Source organism: Ovis canadensis, chromosome 3 (genome assembly GCF_042477335.2).
Source record: "Ovis canadensis isolate MfBH-ARS-UI-01 breed Bighorn chromosome 3, ARS-UI_OviCan_v2, whole genome shotgun sequence".
Classification (NCBI taxonomy): domain Eukaryota; kingdom Metazoa; phylum Chordata; class Mammalia; order Artiodactyla; family Bovidae; genus Ovis; species Ovis canadensis.
Window position 1 is genome coordinate 197854716 of NC_091247.1, and position 25419 is coordinate 197880134.

The 25419-nt window shown below is 38.5% G+C and overlaps 1 protein-coding gene across 25 annotated transcripts in view; it reads left to right on the forward strand.

Annotated features, from left to right (window-relative positions):
* Positions 1 to 25419, forward strand: part of SOX5 (SRY-box transcription factor 5) — a 1143569-nt gene that overhangs the window by 1101186 nt on the left and 16964 nt on the right. For all 25 annotated transcript variants that reach the window (XM_069581248.1, XM_069581229.1, XM_069581234.1 and 22 more), the window contains one exon: positions 2673 to 2818. In XM_069581248.1, coding sequence (XP_069437349.1) covers positions 2673 to 2818 — 146 coding nt within the window. The remainder of the gene's footprint in view (positions 1 to 2672; positions 2819 to 25419) is intronic.

Genomic DNA, 25419 nt, shown 5'->3' on the forward strand with positions numbered 1-25419 from the left:
ACATATGTATGTTTGTCAGTTATGCACCCCCAAAATAATTTTCATCCTTTCTGCATATGTATTAATAATTTCTCCTGTACAATGTTATCTTGGCAGTGCCTAAAAAGCATAAAGAATTCCTACTTTGACTCAGTGCCATGTCCCGAACCATTTCCAATATATTTGTGCTCTGGAGAAGCTAAATAGATTACAAAAATGCATGGTACCATGGTACCAGGCCATACATAAGCAAGGTTTGTAAAAGTAAAGTGTTAGTCGCTCAGTTGTGTCTGACTCTGTAACCTAATGAACTGTAGCCCCCTAGGCTCTTCTGTCTATGGAATTCTCCAGGTGAGAATTCTGGAGTGAGTTGCCATTCCCTTTCCATGGGGATCTTTCCAACCCAGAGATCGATCTCAGGTCTCCAGCATTGCAGGCAGATTCTTTACCATCTGAGCCAGGGTTCAGAGGATAGGGAAATCAGGCTGACCTTCTTAAGATCTTTTGCTAAATGAACGTATTCCAAAAACATCCCTGTCACGTAAGGGCAGCATTTCGTTCTCAAGTAGTGTTTGTGAACACAATGAGTTAGAGATAATATTTAAGTATCAGGTCAGGATGCTGAGCATGCTAGAAGGTTAAAAATGACCATAAGTTAAAGTACATGTTAACCCTAAAGGCTAATCTGACCTAGATCTAACCAGTTGTTGTTTATTCATACTGTATTTGTAATGAGCAAGGATGTGTTGTGTTTTTTTAATATGTTCCAATGAATTGAGCTCAGAAAAGCAAAATAGATAGTATCTCAAGGCTCCCCTTTCTGTTGCCTACCCTGGAACTTCTCTTTCTGCCTCAAGATCAGAGGACAATGCTCAGTCTGTGCATAATAAAGGGAAAAAGACATGCCACATTTAGAAGCCTTCCAGCACCAAAGCACTGTGCTAATCTGACATCAGCTTCTTCAATAGAAATGTTTAAGCAGCACGAAAGTATTCTAGGTTTTTTTGGCAATCAGCAGATCAGATAGAAGAGTCTAGTAATATAACGAGGATGTGTAATCTGACATGATTAGACAAGGCTCTTTAGTACCAGAACATTCATAATTGAGACAAAGAAAGAGTATTAATAACACTTTCCTAACACGGCAGTTAGCCATTTTATATTTCCTTTCTTTAATCTTAGTGTTTTTCAACAAATCAGGGGATTTAATAGCGTGTTTTGGCAGATTAGAGGATTTATGGCCCAGATGTTTTTTGTTCTAAAAATGGATTAGGGTGTAAAGTTTGCTGGAATCCATGGAACATGTTGAGGCAAGCCGGTCATTTTATGTGTGATTAGTGCCTGCCTTCTGTCTCACAGTCCCTCCATCTGTCACAATTCACCAATGGATCTGGTTAGATTTAGCCTCATGTCACAAACAAGTCCCTTTTCTGGGCAATTTCATATTATAGATTCAGTTTATGCCATTTTATGCCCTAGTTAAAAGATAGGGACAGTGAAAGATGATATATTAGCTCTCCTTTCAATATTTGCAAAATGATCCCTTTCCCTCACTATTCTACCCTAAAATCATGCAGATTATCAGCAGAGTGTGCATCAAATTAAATGACCAGTGTTAAAATTAAAATTAGCCTTTCTCCTTACACGTGTTATTCTTTAAAAAAACATAGCTTGGCCTTTTTTATTTTTTTAAAAACTATGGATTGTGAAGTTGCAGACACAACTTGGTCATTTGACCATCCTATTAAGAGTGTGAGTTAAGTGTGATTATAGTTACCCAGTAGCCACCATTTCTTATCCAACAATTACAGGGGCTCAGTTACATTTGTGCTTGAAATTTAGCCTCTTCACCACCGCAAGTTTGTATCTGTCACAAGCCACCACCACCTATGGTTTATTTCACCATGGATGGATGCAAGGGGGAGAATGCTCTTCTTCCAGAGTCTGTTAATAACGATTTGTTCCTTCTGTATATGACAAACCTAATAGTGTCATCAGTTCATTTCAGTTCAGTCGCTCAGTCGTGTCCGACTCCTTGCGACCCCATGAATCGCAGCACACCAGGCCTCCCTGTCCATCACCAACTCCCGGAGTTTACTCAAACCCACGTCCATCAAGTCGGTGATGCCATCCAGCCATCTCATCCTCTGTTGTCCCCTTCTCCTCCTGCCCCCAATCCCTCCCAACATCAGAGTCTTTTCCAATGAGTCAACTCTTCGCATGAGGTGGTCATACTCAAACTCTAAATTGACATTTCTAATACTATGAGAGTATCAGTAAATAACAGTGATAATTATCAATGCTTGCATCCTCTGGTAACATTCAAATAATCCTCAAAGGGAAAAAAAATGAAAGATAAGTTGTATTTTTGCACTACAAGATACTCAGGTGACTAAAAAAGTTCATTTAAAGATTATGCTTTAAACATCTTTTCAAACATGTGGAACCAGCTGTATTTCACTTAAATATTACGTTTTGGAAACAGATGTTTGGCACCATGCTGATGTAATTGTGTGAATCAGTCATCATCAATTATCCATTCATTCATTCATTCATCTCAGACTGATTCCATTGAAAAAATCAGTATATGCCAGACACTAGCCACTCCAAAAAAGAAGTGATTTTTATGGTGGAAGGGTTAACCCATCTATACATTTGTGCAAAACATATCCTTCGTTCTGTTACACCTTCAGGTTATTTAAATGACCATGATGCTGTCACCAAGGCAATCCAAGAAGCTCGGCAGATGAAGGAGCAGCTCCGGCGGGAACAGCAGGTGCTTGACGGGAAGGTGGCTGTTGTGAATAGTCTAGGTCTCAATAACTGCCGGACAGAAAAGGTGAGTTCCTAAAATAATGGTTGGCTTTCCAAAAATACTTAAATTGCTTGAATGTCTTCTTTATCATTTTCTTTTCTCACCGTCCTCAGAATGACTGTTCTCCCTCCCTCTTTCCCTTGATCGGTACAGAATTCTTCATGCCCATCCTAATCAAAACCATCTGGAAATGTGAAGGGTTGTAATTCTCTTCTATCCATCTGAACCTTATTGACAATTACTATCCCCTCTTCTGCCTTCACTTTGTATTAAAATAAAGTGGCATTTGAAATATCTGGGTCTAAGTGAAAGTTTTGCTTTACAGAGATGCTCAACTTGTATTTGGGGATGAGCTGGATTTGAAAATGCTGAATCTTCTTTAATCAGCATAAGCTTGGATGATACCCATGCTCGAGGTCTAAGTGTCTAAGAGCCTGAGCTTGTCATAATATGTTTCCAGCACAAAGCACTGTCACGCTGTGGGTGACTGCACAATTGGAAATTTTGACTTGATTATAAAACAAAGTTTTTTTCTTTAAAATGGGAACAGTATTGGTATACCTATTATTATACTTAAGCCCAGTGAAACTTCTGAATTTATCTACGCTATAATTCAAACTATTTTGCCTAAGCTACATTGTATTTCATTCAGAAAAAATAATATGTTACTATAGAAGGTTTGAAGTGATTATACTTCCTTTGGTCATATTGGTATTTTTAATTCAAATTTTAAAGTGTCATTGAATCCCCTTTTTCTCAAAATCCAGTAGCTAAATACAGTATATAAGAGAAAAAATAATCAGCTACTTAGTAATAACTCAAGGAAGCTTATGAGTCAAACCGCATCATCCAGAATGGACAGGTTGCTCGTTTGGATAACTTTCCAGTTTCCCAGGTTTTCTATGGAATTTTAAGTATAATCTCTTAGTGAAAGTGAAAATGTTACTTAGTCCTGTCAAACTCTTTGCCACCCCATGAACTGTAGCCCTCCAGGCTCCTCTGTCCATGGGATTCTCCAGGCAAGAATACTGGAGTGGGTTGTCATTCCCTTCTCCAGGGGATCTTCCCAATCCAGGGATATAGAAGCTAGCAATTAGCATAGTGAAGGTGTGATCCTGCCCCAAGTGTACTTTATCTGGGCTACAGTAATTTCAAACTATTTTGTCTCAGCTACATTGTATTTTATTCAGAAGAAGTAATATGTTATATTACTATAGAATGCTTGAAGTTATGTACTTCTGTACTTCTGATATGACCATGGGTCAGAAAGATGGAGACATGATTTCAGTTCTGTTGTTCCTAGAGGGGAGAGCCAAGCCTGGTCAAGTGTTCCTCTCTGGCAGTCTCACATCCTAAGAAGAGCAACACTGGTGCAGCTTGAAGGACACAAAAATTTTCTAGCTAAGCACCAGAAGGGAAGGGGGAAAACGAAGTGACAACTCAAAGAAGGAATGATAGCAAGCATAAAGGAATTTATATTCAAATACTTAAACATTCTTGAAAGGATGCTTGAGCAGAAATTCCTTTTCTCTGCACCCCATGTAGAAATGAGTTTAACACTCAGCCAGATGCTAATGCAAAGTGACTCAAGCTATTCCTCGCAAGCATAGCTAAATTGCCGTTATTTGTTAAGCGCATTGAATTCAGCTGTGGATACAGCAGTTGGTTGCATTCAGCCAGCATCTGTACCCTTTTTTTTTTTTTTTTAATCCTCCAAAGCAGAGACAACTCTACCTATCTCCCCCCTCTCCTCCCCTGTGCTGGCTGGGAATTGTCAAGTGACAACCGACCAAATCCTTTTGGACAGGAAGCCTTCATCCAGAGTTCTATATACTTGCAAAACAGGCCTTGTGGTTGGATCAGGGAACCCATTAAAAGCACTTTGATGGTATGGAAATTCATCTTCATGAAGCTCCTAGGCCCCTAAGCAGCATGCTGTTTAGCTGTGGTTACAGATCAGTCATTCACATCGGAGGGCAATAATTGTGCTGACGGCTTGTAAGGCAATGGAAGTACATAAAATAATCCTGGGCCTTCCACCATGGCACTGCGAGTTAATCTTCTCTAATACAGATCAGCTGTTGTTCTAACACATGACTTCATGCCGGCTCCAGTGACTCTGCTCAGCCTTTTGATTAAGTAACAGGAGTGGAACCATCTGCATTCATTTTATTCCATAGTGTTCATTGTTCGGGACCTTATTTCCACTTCATCTTCTACTTCCACAATCAGGCTTTGTTTTATTTCTCTGGTCAGCATCTCCTATTTGAGCTGCATGAGTGAGTTGCCTCTGTTGAAAACTACTCCTTTCAATTTTCCTTTCTCTTTTACAGAATTATAGTAACTTAAAAAAAATTATTTTTGAAGTAATACCTGCCAGAATCTGTTGGCCAATTAAGATATCGTCATCCTCAAGAAGTTTATGCTCCTGAATCTCTTCACCATGCCCTTTCAATGCAGTTGAGTTACATCTTCAACTATGATCTTATATTTTTATGGATTTTTAAGTGAAAATCTAAAAAAATGAAATTGCATCATGTAACTGTAAAATATGAAAATGTAAAAATCCATTATTGCAGTAGTCTGGCAAACACTTGTAATGTGTAAGTAAACCTTTTCAGCTGGAGAATTCAAATTAGTTCATCCCTTGACACTTGAGACTGAAGCTCTCTTAGAAGCAGGAATTACTGTGGTTGCCTTTTCCTGTTGAACTGGCTTAGCTGACATTTGTACCAAATTAATGATCAATCTATGTCTTGCAACTCATGGGAATGAAATAACGTCAAATTTATATCTTTTAATTAGTCATTATTCAACATTAGGACCCATATGTATCAGGGACAGTGCTGCTATGTACTTGCATTGAGAACAAGAAAATATGTTCTCTGCCTATTACAGAGCTTACAGTTTAGATCAAATTATGATTTTGATTGTTAATCATGGCATATTTATGTGGGTAAATTCCTACAGGAACTGAGTTAAAACCCCGTGTTGCTGAGCATATCAAATCAGTTATATACTGACTCAACAAAAGTGGCTGCTTGTTTTTCCACGTGAAGCAGCATCAGTAGACATACGGTGTCATCATTTTTTAATCCCTACCTTTTTAATTGATTGTTGTAATTGTCCAACTTTATCCATGGCCAAAGTATATAGTTAGATCAATAGTTGGCCTGAAATTTTGCTTCACAGATCCTAACAAAAGGAATAAAGGCAGCGTATATATATAAATTCCTCTTCCCCTCCTAAAAGGATGACATTTTTTCTCTTTAACAATCCTCCCAACTTCCTAAACCCTGAAAGTATGTGACATAAATGTAAGAAGTGAGGAAGAAGGAGAGAGAAAGATAGAAGGAGCTGGCATGACCCAAGATCCAAACAATTGGAAACCTATAGCAGAGATCTGTTTTCTAGGGTACACAAGTCTTATACATGTTAACATTTCTTCACATTTCAAATGACCAACATGCTTGTCTTAACTAGAATGTCTTAATTCTGAAAAGCTGTAATTGGGCAGTGAAAACAATTAGAGGTGTGAAGAGTGGGACAAATGTTTTCCAGTCATATGTACCAAAACACATAATGAAAGTCGTTTGTACTGAAACACATTTTAATTGAAGACTTCTAAGAGATTTTTCATTTCTTTACTTTTCTTGGAAGTGTTTCAACATACCCAAGAACTGTGCATGTCAGGTTTCTTGGAAACTCTGGGACACAGTGTTATTTATAATTGTCATCTCTGGTTAATTATAGCCTGATTGTATATTCAAATAATGTTATCTTTTAGCACTCAGCTTGGATACAGATTAGTGTTATGGAAGACTAACTCATCTTCTCAGGTATAAAGACTCAGAAGTCCCTCATATATACATTTGTTTTATAAAAACCACCTACTTGCATTTTTAACACCCAAATGGCACAGCTTTGACCCGCTTCATATTCAGGTTCTGACCTTGTGTTTGAAGGTATCCTTGTCTGTGTATACTCAGTCACTTAGACACATCTGACTCTTGGCAGCCCTATGGACTGTTGCCCACCAGGCTCCTCTGTCCATGGGATTTTCCAGGCAAGAATACTGCAGTGGGTTGCCATTTCCTCCTCCAGGGGATTTTCCTGACCCAAGGATTGAACCTATATCTCCTACATCTCCTGCATTGGGAGGTAGGTTCTTTACCCCTGAGCCCTCTGGCATGCACTGAAATGTGGAACACACCAGAGCTTTCTTTCATCACTTCCCTCACTCCCATTGTAGTTGTCCTGGAAAGATGATGGCCTATGCTGTAATATCTGTTAGAGAAGCTTTTCGTGACAAGTATCAGGATATCTAACTACTATAACTTCAACAAATAACGCTTAGTTTGGAGCACATAATGAAGTTCAGGAGTAAGAGGCTGGTAGCTTTAGTTCGTCAGCTCAGTAATATCAGAGTTGAAATTATGATTATCTAGGTTGTTCCCTTAGCATCACAAAATTTTGATGCACCTACAACTATCCCTTGAAGGCATGCAGACTCAGAAGTTATTTTCTCTTCACTAAAGCTCCTTCTTCATTCACAGAGGGATATTTCACTTCACCCTTCATGCTGACTTCTGTAAATGTCTCATTTGGGGAGAGCTGGGTTATTTGCACATTACTGGTCAAGGAAGAGAGATCACAGATTATTTTCCAGGACTGAATTAAAGACCTTATTTTTTCCTTTCTGAAATCAAAGGATAGCTTTTTTTTTTTAAGAAAGGCTGACTGCCACATATAGCACCTCATTTGGGTGTGTCTGGAGTCATGGAAGCTTGATTAGCCTACCCTCTTCTACGAGGGGACCTTGAGAGCTTGTTTGGAGGTTCTAGCAGGGAAGAACAGCTTCTCATGTACCCCTGACTGAGGAAGCGCCTTCCCCTACTGTGGAAGGTCATCCTCTTCTACCAAGCTTGCAGCTCCAGGAGGGATGCATGTGGAGCCATGAGGCAGAAAAGGGAAAATGTCCTTGTCAGCCACAGCTACATTATAGAAATGATAATCGAGGCTCTCAAATATCTTCATCATAAAGCTGGTTTGTTTTGGTTACATTTGATGTCATCTATCTACCTACCTTTGCTCCTCTCTGTTACATGCCCAGGGCCTTATACCTTGTCTGTGTTTTCAGAAGGAATTAAGTTTCATACAGGCATGCATACAAGAAAACATTGCTTGGAGCCAGGTTAAGTCAGTGAGTGTATATTCATTCACATAGTTTCTACATATTATGGCCAACTTCTGTATGACTTCTTATATATGAAATAGATGTCACTCACAAAAACAAACATACAGATATGTACAAATATGTCTCAAGGTAGAAAATTTATGCATCAAACATTAATTGCCTGAAGTGTGCGTGAAATCTAAACACCTGCACATGCTCTGCATTAATCATTAATTGCAAGTAAGAATATCTGCAAAAGTGTCTTACTTTTCCTTCTGAGATTCAGTGAAAATTCTTGGCAGATTTCTACAGAATAAGATGAAGATTTAGTGAATAGGTGTATATTTCATAATGATTTACCCAATAATGAAATCAATTTCTCTATTTGGTGTCAGTCACATTCATAAGAAGCCTTACCACATACAACATGGATGGACTTGTAAACAAAAGTTACTATTTTTACTCTGGCACTTTGAAACTCTTCCATTACAACCTCCTCGTTTCTGCCATTGTCAACCCTATTCTTTCCCTTTAACAGAGTGCCGAACACGAAATGACAGTGACCAATGTTGACTTAATGTGGATGTTTAATAATGAAAAAAAAAGTGTGTCAGTCCCAGCATTAGTTACAAATGGCAGTAAGTGTATCAGATGGCAGCCCTGTAATAATTTCACATCCATCATTCTTTCCTGATGCTTCGCTAGCCAGCTGATGGATGGGGCCAACAGTGTTAACTCTTCAGAAACTGACTCAGTGTATCTAGTTGAGCATTATCTAACACATGCTCCTGCTCTTAGATAAGGAGAAGGCATGTGAGGAATTGTGAATTACAGGTTTGCTTTGAAAAAGAGTATGGAGGAACTCGCGCCTTTGTATTCAGTGGCAGGCATTACAATTAATTAATGATTTATGGATGGCTTTTGGAGATGTTGCCTTTAGCTAAAATGAATTAGAGAAGTCAAATTAGAGCTAGACATTTCAGTGCTAAGAGAAGAAACTCCCATGAAGGAGGAAGCCATGTTAGGGAAATCGTTCAGGGGGGAATGCGATAGATCATTGCAACAGTGGGACAAAATAGGTTTTTCTTGGGGTGCACATGGGTGTTTGTCAAGATGTCCCTTGACTTTCAAACCTTCTGATTAGAATTTACCTGGGAGCAAACTAAAATAACACAAATGACTAAGATTCTGTCTTTATAAAAATAAGAGTATATATTATTTTTATCTCTACATGTAATTATTTATTTGGTAACTTTAATTAAAAGATACATGAAATCTGAAATTGAATATTTGCCTTTTTATTATTGGATTCTCTCTAAATATGTATGTAAAATGGATAGAGAACTGCTTTCTAGGCAACTCATTATTAGAAAATCTAGACCAGCTTTTTATATGCAAGTTGGCATTTGATCCTTAGGTTTTCTTTTCTTTTGTTTTTCTTTCATAAAACCTTCTTAATTCTGAGTGTCTTAGCTAGGGAACACTTCTTATGGGACAGGAGGGGAGAGGAAAACCCCTTGGTGAATATTATCAGCACAGAGCAGCCAGTTTTCACAGACCATGACAAAAAGGCAAATAGGTATTATGTCATCACCCATCCATCACTCTATATGTCAGCCTTTCAATAATTCCAATCGACATTCTCGACAGGCTGATGCAAGTTAAAGGGGCTGTTTGTTTCTAGAAATTGAGTATAGGCTGTCTATAGCCTTTTGTTCCAGATGGTTTTCTTCTGTGTCCTTTCATTTCTTTCTTTTTCTTTCTTTTCTTTTTGGGGGTATTTAATTGAAATACATGCCGAGTTTGCAGACTGCAAAGATCAGAGCTGTTTTCGTCCAGCAGTGGTAACTATGCATTAAACATTTTGATTTGTTTGAGCTTGAAGTTTAGTCCTTTTTTGCCATTTGCTTCATGGAGTTTGTGTATATTTACAGCCTCTGCATTTAATGGCCACATGCCTTATTTTCACAGATGGCCAGTGGAAGACTTTTTCTTTCTCTTAGTATAGCCTGCTTTCAGTTTTGCTACATTTGTCACAGTGCCACTACTTGCAGCTAGCAAGTGCCCACGCTTGGTGGGGAGCAATTATGGTGTGAGTTTTTAAGGAGCTTTTTAAAGGTTTTTTTTTTTCCAGTAAACTTTTTATGGTTTAATTTTCAAGCCTAGAAAAGCTGTGCATGTTTTCAAACAGAGAGTCTTGTGTTCTTTACATCATTCTGGTAGAGGGGTTAGTGCAGGATGGTCCAATAAAAAGAGACACATAGGGCATGCCAAATTGGGCTTTCAGATAGACACCCACAGGCCTCTCTGATGATTGAAATTGTCTATTCATTTAAGGATATGAGGATAAGCTCACGATAGGATTCCTGAAAAAAGCACATTTGAAAACACTGTGTGGAGATAATCTAGATATTTTTAAAGTACATTTCCATGTTGCACAGATAAAAGACCAGAAGAAGAATAAACAATCATTATGCCAAGATGACGGGGTTGTAAATTTACATGTATGTATGCACATTTCTGATTTTTTTCAAATTTTCTAAGTAAAATAAGAATCACTTTTGTTGTTGGACGAGAAATGTTATTTTTAAAGACCTGGTCTACTAAGAATGGCCTTTCCTTCCCTTCTCCCTTTCTCCCTTTCTTAGCCTCAAGATTAAATAGTTGTCTTTAAGACAGTTCAACATTAGGCACTGAACTAATCAAAGAACCATTTGTTTTTCAGTTATTCTCATACTTAATAAATATATTGTGTTTCCTTGTTGTTTATTTCAAATAACGTTAACAATATGGATTTTAAATTATGAGGAAAATATTCTGAGTTTAGCATTTATTTCAAAGGGTCCCTTTGTGTCTTTCTACTTGCACCTTTTTTTTTACAAATGAGAAAGACTTGTTTATGAGTATACAAGTAATAAAGGAGCAATAATGGCTACTGATATATTTAGTTTGCATCTTACCTTTTTCCAATTGCTTTCACATTAAATTTCAGTTTAGTACCATAGTATAAACAGAACAGTATTCATATCTTTGTTTTAAAAATTAAAAAAAAAAACTTGAGATGTGAGATTATTATAGGAGTTCAAGTGGTAGATCAGTTTTTAAACCAAGGTTCTCTGGTTTAAATTTCAGTCTCTTTTCTAATGGACCATGCTGAAGACATACAAGAAAGTAAGCCAGTGCCTGTTTGATTAGCTTGTACCCCAGCATTGGCCATGTATTTCATTTAGTACATTTTTGAGGACTTATCACACACAAAAAATCCTTTTAGCAACCAGCATCTCCATAGCTTCTGTCTGTATCTTTTCTTCATTTCTTTGTTTTTCCTGTTTCTGTTCCCTTTCTAGGTCTCCCTTTTTTCACTACACACAGCCCCCTTCTTTTGAGAATGAGCCAGAAAACAGAAAGAATATGTTTAATCTTATTTATTTTGCTTCTCATAGCAGCACTCATAAAACATGTGAAGTTTTGGCTGTTCATTAAAATGAGATTTTAAATATCTATTCTACTGTTAAGTTTTTCTCTAAAACTACCATGGATAATTGAAAAGTGAACTATAACCCTGTTATGCCTGTTTCTATTTGTCAGACCCGGTATTTCGGAACCAAACCATTTCTCTTTAAAATAGTCTAGTTATATTTATTTAGCTGAAGTAACTACTGGCTACTGAGGCTACATTCATAAGAAGGCAGACAGTTTTACAACTTTATTCTATGAAATGGAAAAATGAAAAAGTTCTATACGATTCTGTAGCTTAGTAACTGAGTTACCCATTGTTTATAGAACAATTATCATCAGACCTCATTCCAGCTTTGTGTTTACATCTATGCAGCCCTCCCACCTACTGGACATCCTGTGTAGGTTGTGAATTCTGTTTTTCTTTGTTGGCCTCCTATTTTTCTCACATTAACCCTTCAGATCTGACTTGATGTGCATAGTGTCTGTATCTACCATGGTTTGAAATAAACCTTGTTTTTTAGACTTTGGCTGACTTCTGACACTTGAAACCCAGGTCTTAGTTTTATCCTCTCCTGCCTTCTCCTTTCCACATGTACAAACCATTATCACCCCTGGGACATATAAGCAAAGTCCAGTATTTTACCATGATATTATTCATATGACCCTGTTTGTGAATTATATGCTTCTTACGGATCCCTTTGAGTTTGCTTTTCTGTGTGTTACACCTCCACACTCAGTGAGTTCTTCCTCTACATGGCAGTAATGTTGAATTTGGACAGAAGACAGTGTCCTTCACCATGTACCTAAATATGTAAATCAGAGTATTATTGGACAGTCCCCTCACAAAATTTATTTCAGTAATCATATCTTTTTTAGTTTTGTTTTATAATTTGAAGTTCAGTTCCGTTCATTCGCTCAGTTGTGTCCGACTCTTTGCAACCACATGAATCACAGCACACCTGGCCTCCCTGTCCATCACCAACTCCCGGAGTTCACTCAGATTCATGTCCATCGAGTCAGTGATGCCATCTAGCCATCTCATCCTCTATCGTCCCCTTCTTCTCCTGCCCTAAATCCCTCCCAGCATCAGAGTCTTTTCCAATGAGTCACTTCTTCGCATGAGGTGCCCAAAATACTGGAGTTTCAGCTTTAGCATCATTCCTTCCAAAGAAATCCCAGGGCTGATCTCCTTCAGAATGGACTGGTTGGATCTCCTTGCAGTCCAAGGGACTCTCAAGAGTCTTCTCCAATACCTCAGTTCAAAAGCATCAATTCTTCAGCACTCAGCCTTCTTCACAGTCCAACTCTCGCATCCATACATGACCACAGGAAAAACTGTAGCCTTAACTAGATGGACCTCTCTGCTTTTGAATATGCTATCTAGGTTGGTGATAACTTTTTTTTTAAGGAGTAAGCGTCTTTTAATTTCATGGCTGCAGTCACCATCTGCAGTGATTTTGGAGCCCAAGAAAATAAAGTCTGACACTGTTTCCACTGTTTCCCCATCTATTTCTCATGAAGTGATGGGACCAGGTGCCATGATCTTCGTTTTCTGAATGTTGAGCTTTAAGCCAACTTTTTCACTCTCCTCTTTCACTTTCATCTAGAGGCTTTTGAGTTCCTCTTCACTTTCTGCCATAAGGGTAGTGTCATCTGCATATTTGAGGTGATTGATATTTCTCCCGGCAATCTTGATTCCAGCTTGTGTTTCTTCCATTCCAGCGTTTCTCATGATGTACTCTGCATAGAAGTTAAATAAGCAGGATGACAATATACAGCCTTGACGAACTCCTTTCCCTATTTGGAACCAGTCTGTTCAATGTCTAGTTCTAACTGTTGCTTCCTGACCTGCATACAGGTTTCTCAAGAGGCAGATCAGGTGGTCTGTTATTCCCATCCCTTTCAGAATTTTCTACAGTTTATTGTGATCCACACAGTCAAAGGCTTTGGCATAGTCAATAAAGCAGAAATAGATGTTTTTCTGGAACTCTCTTGCTTTTTCGATGATCCAACGGATGTTGGCAATTTGATCTCTGGTTCCCCTGCCTTTTCTAAAACCAGCTTGACCATCTGGAAGTTCACAGTTCACGTAATGCTGACACCTGGCTTGGAGAATTTTGAGCATTACTTTATTAGCATGTGAGATGAGTGCAACTGTGTGGTAGTTTGAGCATTCTTTGGCATTGCCTTTCTTAGGGATTGGAATGAAAACTGACCTTATCCAGTCCTGTGGCCACTGCTGAGTTTTCCAAATTTGCTGGCATATTGAGTGCAGCACTCTCACAGCATCATCTTTTAGGTTTTGAAATAGCTCTACTGGAATTCCATCACCTCCGCTAGCTTTGTTAGTAGTGATGCTTTCTAAGGCCCACTTCACTTCACATTCCAGGATGTCTGGCTCTAGATGAGTGATCACACCATCATGATTATCCAGGTCGTGAAGATTTTTTGGTACAGTTCTTCCGTGTATTCTTGCCACCTCTTCTTAATATCTTCTGCTTCTGTTAGCTCCATACCATTTCTATCCTTTATTGAGCCCATCTTTGCATGAAATGTTCCCTTGGTATCTCTAATTTTCTTGAAGAGATCTCTAGTCTTTCCCATTCTGTTCTTTTCCTCTATTTCTTTGCATTGATCACTGAGGAAGGCTTTCTTATATCTTCTTGCTATTCTCTGGAACTCTGCATTCAGATGCTTATATCTTTCCTTTTCTCCTTTGCTTTTCATCTCTCTTGTTTTCACAGCTATTTGTAAGGCCTCCATTTTGCTTTTTTGCATTTCTTTTCCATGCGGATGGTCTTGATCCCTGTCTCCTGTACAATGTCACAAACCTCATGCCATGGTTCATCAGGCACTCTAACAGATCTAGGCCCTTAAATCTATTTCTCACTTCCACTGTATAATCATAAGGGATTTGATTTAGGTCATACCTGAATGGTCTAGTGGTTTTCCCTACTTTCTTCAATTTCAGTCTGAATTTGGTAATAAGGAGTTCATGATCTGAGCCACAGTCAGCTCCTGGTCTTGTTTTTTTGACTGTATAGAGCTTCTCCATCTTTGGCTGCAAAGAATATAATCAATCTGACTTCTCTGTTGACCATCTGGTGATGTCCATGTGTAGAGTCTTCTCTTGTGTTGTTGGAAGAGGGTGTTTGCTATGACCAGTGCGTTTTCTTGGCAAAACTCTATTAGTCTTTGCCCTGCTTCATTCTGCATTCCAAGGCCAAATTTGCCTGTTACTCCAGGTGTTTCTTGACTTCCTACTTTTGCATTCCAGTCCCCTAGAATGAAAAGGACATCTTTTTTGGGTGTTAGTTCTAAAAGGTCTTGTAGGTCTTCATAGCACTGTTCAACTTCAGCTTCTTCAGCGTTACCGGTTGGGGCATAGACTTGGATTACCGTGATATTGAATGGTTTGCCTTGGAGATGAACAGAGATCAATCTGTTGTTTTTGAGATTGCATCCAAGTACTGCATTTTGGACTCTTTTGTTGATCATGATGGCTACTCCATTTCTTCTGAGATATTCCTGCCCGCAGTAGTAGATATAATGGTCATCTGAGTTAAATTCACCCATTCCAGTCCATTTTAGTTCACTGATTCCTAGAATGTCGACGTTTACTCTTGCCATCTCTTGTTTGACCACTTCCAATTTGCCTTGATTCATGGACCTGACATTCTAGGTTCCTATGCAATATTGCTCTTTATAGCATCGGACCTTGCTTCTATCACCAGTCTCATCCACAGCTGGGTATTGTTTTTGCTTTGGCTCCATCCCCTCATTCTTTTTGGAGTTATTTCTCCACTGATCTCCAGTAGCATATTGGGCACCTACTGACCTGGGGAGTTTCTCTTTCAGTATCCTATCATTTTGCCTTTTCATACTGTTCATGGAGTTTTCAAGGCAAGAATACTGAAGTGGTTTGCCATTCCCTTCTCCAGTGGACCACATTCTGTCAGACCTCTCCACCATGACCCACCCATCTTGGGTTGCCCTGCAGGGATGGCTTGGTTTCATTGAGTTAGACAAGGCTGTGGTCCTAGTGTGATTAGATTGACTAGTTTTCTGTGAGTATGGTTTCAGTGTGTCTGCCCTCTGATGCCCTCTTGCAACACCTACCATCTTACTTGGGTTTCTCTTACCTTGGGCGTGGAGTATCTCTTTATGGCTGCTCCAGCAAAGCGCAGCCACTGCTCCTTACCTTGGATGAGGGATATCTCCTCACTGCCGCCCTTCCTGACATGGGATGGCTCCTCTATGCCCTCCTGCACCTGCACTAGTTGCTCAGTCATGTCCGACTCTTTGCAACCCCATGGACTGTAGCCTACCAGGCTTCTCTGTCCATGGGATTTTCCAGGCAATAGTACTGGAGTGGATTGCCATTTCCTTCTCCAGGTGATCGTCCCAACCCAGGGCTCAAACCCGGGTCTCCCGCATTGTAGACACTTTACTGTCTGAGCCACCAGGTAAGTCTTAACCATAATTTGAAGTATCTTCCTTGAATTTAAGAAAATGACTATAGCATTCTCAACTATAAATGGAGTGCCTTTACATTTTGAAACTAATTAACAGCTTCTGAGGAAATTATCATCATTCATAGAGAAACATGTATATCTTTATATATTTGTCAAAATATTTTAGTTTTTTTTGAGCAATTCCAGTCAAGTGGAACATAGAATTGAAGGAAAGTGAAAAGGGTCTTTAATGCAACCTATTATCTGATGTTGAATTGCCAGGCAGGCAGTCATATGGCCAATACTTGAACACCTCCAGGGAGGTGAAAATTTCTGCATCTTAAGACAGCCCACTCGAGGAATAGATGTCTTTTTTTTAATATAACTCTTTCCTCAGTGGTTCATATGCTTTCACGTGGTAACTTACAACCATTGGTCAGTATTCTATTGCTTTATTATATATGGCCAAATGCTGTCTTTTTTTTTCACAAATATAGGTCTTGGTTCTTCATAAACCTGGGAGTTTCTTTTTTTTTTTTTTAATTTTAGTTTTTTATTTTTTAAATTTTAAAATCTTTAATTCTTACATGCATTCCCAAACATGAACCCCCCTCCCACCTCCCTCCCCATAACATCTTTCTGGGTCATCCCCATGCACCAGCCCCAAGCATGCTGCATCCTGCGTCAGACATAGACTGGCGATTCAATTCACATGATAGTATACATGTTAGAATGTGATTCTCCCAAATCATCCCACCCTCTCCCTCTCCCTCTGAATCCAAAAGTCCGTTATACACATCTGTGTCTCTTTCCCTGTCTTGCATACAGGGTCGTCATTGCCATCTTCCTAAATTCCATATATATGTGTTAGTATACTGTATTGGTGTTTTTCTTTCTGGCTTACTTCACTCTGTATAATCGGCTCCAGTTTCATCCATCTCATCAGAACTGATTCAAATGAATTCTTTTTAACGGCTGAGTAATACTCCATTGTGGAGTTTCTTAAGATATGTAAAGACAGAGATTGTTGATCTCCTCTTCAGCTCTGTCTTGTAAGGCCCTATGCACTTTCTCCATGAAGACAACAACTATATTGATAGGAACATAACCCAAAGCTGAGCTGAATTCCAAAACACTATGGCCATGAGCTTCCCTAGTCTGTTTTCCAGTTTTTGTAGAAAAATAAATTAGACCATCACAACATAGTTTTTCTTAGTAAATTTGTATTAGCTTCTTGTCACCACCTCCTCTACAAAGGGCCCTGAACAAATCTATAACAATCAGCTCTGTCTTTTCCAGAACATACATTAAGTGCTCAGGTCATTGTTCCTCAATTTTTCTCTTTATTCATGAAAATCCGAATTAGTTCTTTATATTCAACTTTCTAATATTTCTCTCACTTTACAATCAGTTCTTTAAAAATTATAAATAGGGATTCATCGATTTTACCCACAAGTCATTTTTCTGTCTTGGAGATGTATTCATTCAGATTAAGATTTGAATTCATAGAAGCTGTGTATTTCCTTCAAAACAATTCCGTCTACCTTCAGCTTCATAATACTTCTTAAGAAAACTTGATCTGCCAATACAATTCACTTTGATCAGATTTCCTGATGAAACTAAGCTTCTATGAAATTCAGCAAGGATTATACTTTAAGGGACATATCATGAAGCTGGCTTCCAAAGTTCACAAAATGAAATTAAATTGTGGAAACAAAATTTGGGTTCTAATTTATTATTTTCTTCACAATAGGAATCTCTGAATTTGGAAGGGAAAAAATCAGGATGAGATAAGGCTTTTTTTTTAGATGACTAAACGAAAAGATATTTATAGACCTTTCCGATCCCTTAGTTCATATATTCACATGATTCTCTGATTGAGAAAATGAATGGAAAAATACTCCTAACAAATACCAAAGTGTCTGCGAAATTCACACTTGACCAGAATAAAATAAGTGAAAATTTTCTTCAGATTGCATTTTTGTTGGTATTGGACGAAAGTGTGTATGTGTGCATGTGTGTTTGTACATTATTTGTTGTAAAGCTTTTACAACAAAGCTTTCTCTTCCATTTGTGCAGTTATATTACATGGGTGGATGCTTATTTTTTTTTAGAAAATGGCAATCTCAGTAAACAAGGGTGAAACTGAGAGATGGAGGGTTGTCTTAGGCACGTTCATTGTTTCTTTATATCCTACTTAAGCCGATGAAAAAAAATCTCCAACTGATAAATCGTTATGACATTATAAATAATCTTTTATCTTCTTTGGTGGTCTCTGAGGTTCACATAATTGGAGGGTTAAAAACCTTTTTTGTTTCTTTCTTCTTCCCATGCCATTAGTATAGAAGGAGATCATAAAAAAGGCCAGCCAGAAGGGGTTTAACTGTTACTGAGTCAACATTTGACAGTCACACTCTATTCTGTCATTTCATGCATGTGCTTTTTATGACTTTTATAGCTCTGTGGGCTTTATTTCAGGGATGTTCATTATGATAGCTGATCCACAGCCCATCTCTTTGTGTTTGTTTGTGTGATGGTAAGCACAGCTCATCACTTATAAATCCCAGTTTCAAGGAGTCATAGAGGAAGCATCTACTCATGTACTGTTTAGGCTTAGGACAGTAAGGAAGTATATCTACTTCCTGTAAAGCACAATTTGTGTGGGTTTCTTTTGTTTTGTTTTGACTGCTCCATGAAATATCAACAAGGATGTGCATTTGAGCCTTTACAAACACCATGAATTTTTAGTTGTTTTTTATGTAAGCTGAAGAAATGGAATAGGAGTACTTTTCAATTTAAATAGTACTAGTCTTATATCACGCCTGAGTAATAAATGGAAAATATAAAAGATTAAGTATATTATCAGGGATGATACACAGGAGGAGAAGAAAAATCCCAACAACTTTTAGAGTTGTTACAAGCATCTCCATTTTAATGCATATTTGTCCACTATGGTCATGGACAATAAAGGATCATAATCATAGCAGGATACTTAATATGCATATTGAAATAACTATTCCTGTAATTCTTATATTCTAGGAAGAATATTTTTCTTTTCCATTTCTCTCATTTAATTTTTCTGTAATGTTAAAAGTATATCTTCTTCATTTTTTAAACTTAATAAGTACCTATCATTTATTAAAACCCCATTTTACAAATTAGGACCCTGAAACTCAGGAAGGTTAATTGTCTTAAGTAATATGGCTAATGTATATGACAGAGTTTAGTTATCTCATGTTCCTGATCCCAAAGTCATTATTTTCTATATAGGTTATTGCCTGTATTTTTAAATATGTCCTTTAACCATTGATCTGTAGCCTTTTGCCATTTGGAATATTGTTGGCCTAAAAAGCACTGATCTTTAATGACCGCTTCTAATCAACTAATTACCCACATCTCTTTAGCTATTTCTTGGCTCTCCTTGTTGATTCCCACCGTAGCCTGGTGTCATGGACAAACAGTGCATGTGCTGTTTTCCATTATTCAAGTTATTGGATAAGCCACAGAACCTGAGACCAGCTGCCAGGTCCCTGAGAGAATATTAACACATTAATAATGGTTCTTTGAATTTGAGTTTTAGAGTTATTCATCTGACCCCAAGAAACTATATTGTCTAAAACTTTCTTTTCTTCTGTAGATTAGATACAATTCACTTGAATGTTTGTCCAAGTCAACATGGGATCAGAAATTTTTTTTTCTAGTAAAAACAGACTTTACCTAAAGTTTCTCCTTGATCTTAGTAAACTCACAAAGTTGTATAGATTTGATTAGCTAGAGAGGACTCATCTTTCCAAAGGAACTCTAGTTGTAATCCAATAGGAAGTTTTTATCCAAGAGAGAAAGCATATGGGTCATCTTCTTTGGTCATTATTTGCAAATACTCAGGACTGTTTCATGTTGACTTCTTTGTAGTCATTAATCTGTTTACACCCTGTATTCTGATGTTCCTCGGGGCTGTTCAGAATTTTGGCCAGTAATGCTTTAAATTTGCTTTTTCTTGTTGTTGTTGTTCGCTTTATTTCTAATAGGAAAAAAGTTAAAGAGAGAAGATGAATGAATCTTGTAAGTTTCAGAACAGTGTTTGAATAGCATTGAGAGGGCAGTTTAAAGAATAAGTGCTGTACTGATTTGTGTTTCAGAACCCTGCTCTTAAGAGTGGGGGTATGTAGGGGTATTTTTCTGTACAAATTCTTGACTAATGTGCTCTTTATCAGCCAGTGGAATTAAGAGTATAATTGGTAAAATTGTCACCTCTACATATCAATGTATTTTTCTGTTTTCACAAAAGCATTTTCTTCGCTATTTCTTATTTTCAGCAACTTCCCATTTACCAGCTCTCCACCTGATATATACTGCCCTCATTTTGATTCAGCTGCCTCTATTTCAGTGCAGTTCAGTTTTCAGTCAGTCATGTCCAACTCTTTGCAACCCATGAAATGCAGCATGCCAGGTTTCCCCGTCCATCACCCACTCCCAGAGCTAGCTCAAACTCATGTCCATCAAGTCAGTAATGCCATCCAACTACCTCATCCTCTGCCATCCTCTTCTCCTCCTGCCTTTAATCTTTCCCAACACCTGGGTCTTTTCCAATGAGGCAGCTCTCTGCATCAAGTGGCCAGAGTATTGGAGTTTTAGCTTTAACATCAGTCCTTCCAATGAATATTCAGGGCTGATTTCCTTTAGGATGGACTAGATGGATCTCCTTGCAGTCCAAGGGACTCTGAAGAGTCTTCTCCAACACCACAATTCAAAAGTATCAATTCTTTGGCGCTCCGTTTCTTTATAATACAACTCTCACAGCCATACACGACTACTGGAAAAACAATAGCTTTGACCATGCAGACCTTTGTTGGCAAAGTAATGTCTCTGCTTTTTAATATGCTATCTAGATTAGTCATAGCTTTTCTTCCAGGAAGCAAGCATCTTTTTATTTCATGGCTGCAGTCACCATGAAACCAGCAGTGGTTTTGGAGCCCAAGAAAATAAAGTCTGTCACTGTTTCCATTGTTTCCCTTCTGTTTGCCATGAAGTGATGGGACAGGATGCCATGATGTTCGTTTTTTGAATGTTGAGTTTTAAGCCAGCTTTTTCACTCTCCTTTTTCACTTACATCGAGAGGTTCTTTAGTTCTTCTTTGCTTTCTGCCATAAGGGTGGTGTCATCTGTGTATCTGAGATTATTGATATTTCTCCCGGCAATCTTGCTTCCAGCTTATGCTTTATCCAGTGCAACATTTCGCAAAATGTACTCTGCATATGGACAGCAGGAAAAGGCAAAAAGATATGACACTGAAATATGAAGTCCAGTGCTGTAAAGAACAATATTGTATGAATCAAGATAAATTGGAGGTGGTCAAACAGGAGATGACAACAGTAAACATCAACATTTTAGGAATCAGTGAATTAAAATGGACTGAAATGGGCCAATTTAAATCAGATGGCCATTATATCTACTCCTGTGGGCAAGAATCCCTTAGAAGAAATGGAGTAGCCCTCATAGTCAATGAAAGAGTCCAAAATGGAGTTCTTGAGTGTAGTCTCAAAAACGAAAGAATGACCTCTGTTTGTTTCCAAGGCAAACCATTCAGTATCACAGTAATCCAAGGCTATGCTCTGACCGGTAATGCTGAAGAAGCTAAAGTTGAATGGTTCTATAAAGACCTACAAGAACTTCTAGAACTAACACCCAAAAAAAGATGTCCTTTTCTTTATAGGGGATTGGAATGCAAAAATAGGAAGTCAAGAGATACCTGGAGTAATAGGCAAGTTTGGCCTTGGAGTACAAAATGAAGCAGGGCAGAGGCTAATAGAGTTTTGCCAAGAGAATGCATTGGAATAGCAAACCCTCTACCAACAACACAAGAGAAGACTCTACACATGGACATCACCAGATGGTCAATACCGAAATCAGACTGATTGTATTCTTTGCAGCCAAAGATTGAGAAGCTCTATAGGGTCAGCCAAAACAAGACTGGGAGCTGACTGGGGCCCAGATAGTGAACTCCTTATTGCCAAATTCAGGTCTAAATTGAACTAGGGAAAACTGGGAGCTGACTGTGGCCCAGATAGTGAACTCCTTATTGCCAAATTCAGGCCTAAACTGAACTAGGGAAAACCATTAGACCATTGAGATATGACCTAAGCAGATCCCTTATGATTATACAGTAGAAGTGACAAATAGATTCAAGGGATTAGATCTGATGGACAGAGTGCCTGAAGAACTATGGATGGAGGTTTGTGACATTGTACAGGAGGCAGTGATCAAGAACACCCCCAAGAAAAAGAAATGCATAAGGGCAAAATAGTTGTCTCAGGAGGCCTTACAGATAGCTGAGAAAAGAAGAGAAGTGAAAGGCAAAGGAGAAAAGCAAAAATACACCCATTTGAATCCAGAGTTCCAAAGAATAAAAAGGAGAGATAAGAAAGCCTCCCTCAGTGATCAATGCAAAGAAATAGAGGAAAACAGTAGAATGAGAAAGACTAGAGATCTCTTCAAAAAATATTAGAGATACCAAGGGAATATTTAATGCAAAGATGGGCACAATGAAGGACAGAAATGGTATGGACCTAACAGAAGAAGAAGATATTAAGAAGAGGTGGCAAAAATTCACAGAAGAGCTATACAAAAAAGATTTTCATGACCCAGATAACCATGATGGTGTGATCACCCACCTAAAGCCAGACATCCTAAATTGCAAAGTCAAGTGGGCCTTAGGAAGCTTCACTAAGAAAAAAGCTAGTGGAGGTGATGGAATTCCACTTGAGCTATTTCAAATCCTGAAAGATGACTCCATGAAAGTGCTGCACTGGATATGCCAGCAAATTTGGAAAATGCAGTAGTGGCCGCAAAGCTGGAAACGGTCAGTTTTCATTCCAATCCCAAAGGCAATGCCAAAGAATGCTCAAACTACTGCACAATTGCACTCATCTCACATGCTAACAAAGTAATGCTCAAAATTCTACAAGCCAGGCTTCAACAGCACATGAACCATGAACTTCCAGATGTTCAAGCTGGATCTAGAAAAGGCAGAGGAACCAGAGATCAAATTTCCAACATCTATTGGATCATCAAAAAAGCAAGAGAGTTCCAGAAAAACATCTATTTCTGCTTTATTGACTATGCCATAGCCTTTGACTATGTGGATCACAAAAAACTGTGGAAAATTCTATGGGAATGCCAGACCACCTGACCTGCCTGCTGAGAAAACTGTGTGCAGGTTAGGAAGCAACACTTAGAGCTGGACATGGAACAACAGACTGGTTCCAAATTGGGAAACGATTACGTCAAGGTTGTATATTGTCACCCTGCTTATTTAACTTGTATGCAGAGTACATCATGAGAAACGCTGGGCTGAATGAAGCACAAGCTGGAATCAAGATGCCTGGGGAAAATATCAATAATCTCAGATACACAGATGACACTACCTTTATGGCAGAAAGTAAAGAAGAACTAAAGAGCCTCTTGATAAAAGTGAAAGAGGAGAGTGAAAAAGCCAGCTTAAAACTCAACATTCAAAAAATGAACATCATTGCATCCTGTCCCATCACTTCATGGCAAATAGATGGAGAAACAATGAAAACAGTGGCACTTGATTTTCTTGGGCTCCAAAACCACTGCACATGGTGACCTTAGCCATGAAATAAAAACATGCTTGCTTCCTGGAAGAAAAGCTATGACCAACCTAGACAGCATATTAAAAAACAGAGATGTTACTTTGCTGACAAAGGTCAATCTAGTCAAGGCTATGATTTTTCCAGTAGTTACGTATGGATGTGAGAGTTGTACTTTAAAGAAAGCTGCTGCTGCTGCTGCTGCTAAGTCACTTCAGTCATGTCCGACTCTGTGTGACCCCATAGACAGCAGCCTATTAAGCTCCGCCCCTGGGATTCTCCAAGTGCTGTAGAATTGATGCTTTTGAACTGTGGTATTGGAGAAGATTTCCAAGAGTCCCTTGGACTGCAAGGAGATTCATCCAGTCAATCCTAAAGGAGATCAGCCTTGAATGTTCATTGGAAGGACTGATGTTAAAGCTAAAACTCCGATACTTTGGCCACCTGATGTGAAGAACTGACTCATGGAAAAGACCCTGATGCCTGGAAAGACTGAAGGCAGGAGGAAAGGGGATGACAGAGGATGAGATGGTTGGATGGCATCACTGACTTGATGGACATGAGTTTGAGCAAGCTCCAGGTGTGGGTGATGGACCGGCAAGCCTGGTGTGCTGCAGTCATGGGGATATAAAGAGTCAGTCATGACTGAGCAACTGAACTGAACCCTGCATATAAGTTAAATAAGCAGGGTGAGAATATACAGCCTTAATGTACTCCTTTCCCAATTTGGAAGCAGTCTGTTGTTCCGTGTTCGGTTCTAACTGTTGCTTCTTGACCTGCATACAGACTTCTCAGGAGGCAAGTAAGGTGGTCTTGTAGTCTCATATCTTTAAAAATTTAGAATGGATTAATTTCATTATGATAACTTTGGGAATCACCTTTATCAGTAATATTCACACATTTGGAAAGGAACTCTTTAACCTAAGTTTCAGAATCAAATGGTTGAGTTTTAGTCATGACAGTGCACAGGTGGTCTCTTTGGGAAGGGGATGGCCAGTGATGTATGGGATTAGACAAACTGAAATGAAAAGAATCTTCCCAGTGTACCAGCATCTGTGCTTTATATCATTTGGCTGATTCTCCTACTATATTCCTGAATAGATTGAATTTAGAGTTTTGAAGACTATTCTTATATCCAGGTCATTCTTTTGGCAATTCAGTGTATTACCGGGAATCTTGTTTATACAAAGATACCTGTATACAGAAGAACTAAATATGAACTTTTACAGCAGGATCAATTTTTGTCTGAAATTGTATAGCTAATTATTTACAATAACCACTGTATTATATATATTATATATATGTATATATATACACACACATATATACACATAGACGTATATATACACATACCATATATTTATCAAGTAACCATTCCTGTGTTTTATGATATACCCCCTTACCTTAATTCTTCTGTCTTCTGAATTTATTGTCAGTGAGAGTTTTTAAATTTTGTCAATGTTACCATTTTGATTTACATGCTATTAAAGGTTAGTTTCCATTCTAACCCTAAAGAAAGGCAATGTCCAAGAATGCTGAAACTACCACACAGTTGCACTCATCTCACACGCTAGTAAAGTGATACTCAAAAATTCTCCAAGCCAGGCTTCAACAATACGTGAACCGTGAATTTCCAGATGTTCAAGCTGGTTTTAGAAAAGGCAGAGGAACCAGAGATCAAATTGCCAACATCTGCTGGATCATCAAAAAAGCAAGAGAGTTCCAGAAAAACATCTATTTCTGCTTTATTGACTATGCCAAAGCCTTTGACTGTGTGGATCACAATACACTGTGGAAAATTCTGAAAAAGATGGGACTATCAGACCACCTGACCTGCCTCTTGAGAAACCTATATGCAGGTCAGGAAGCAACAGTTAGAACTGGACATGGAACAACAGACTGGTTTCAGATAGGAAAAGGAGTGCA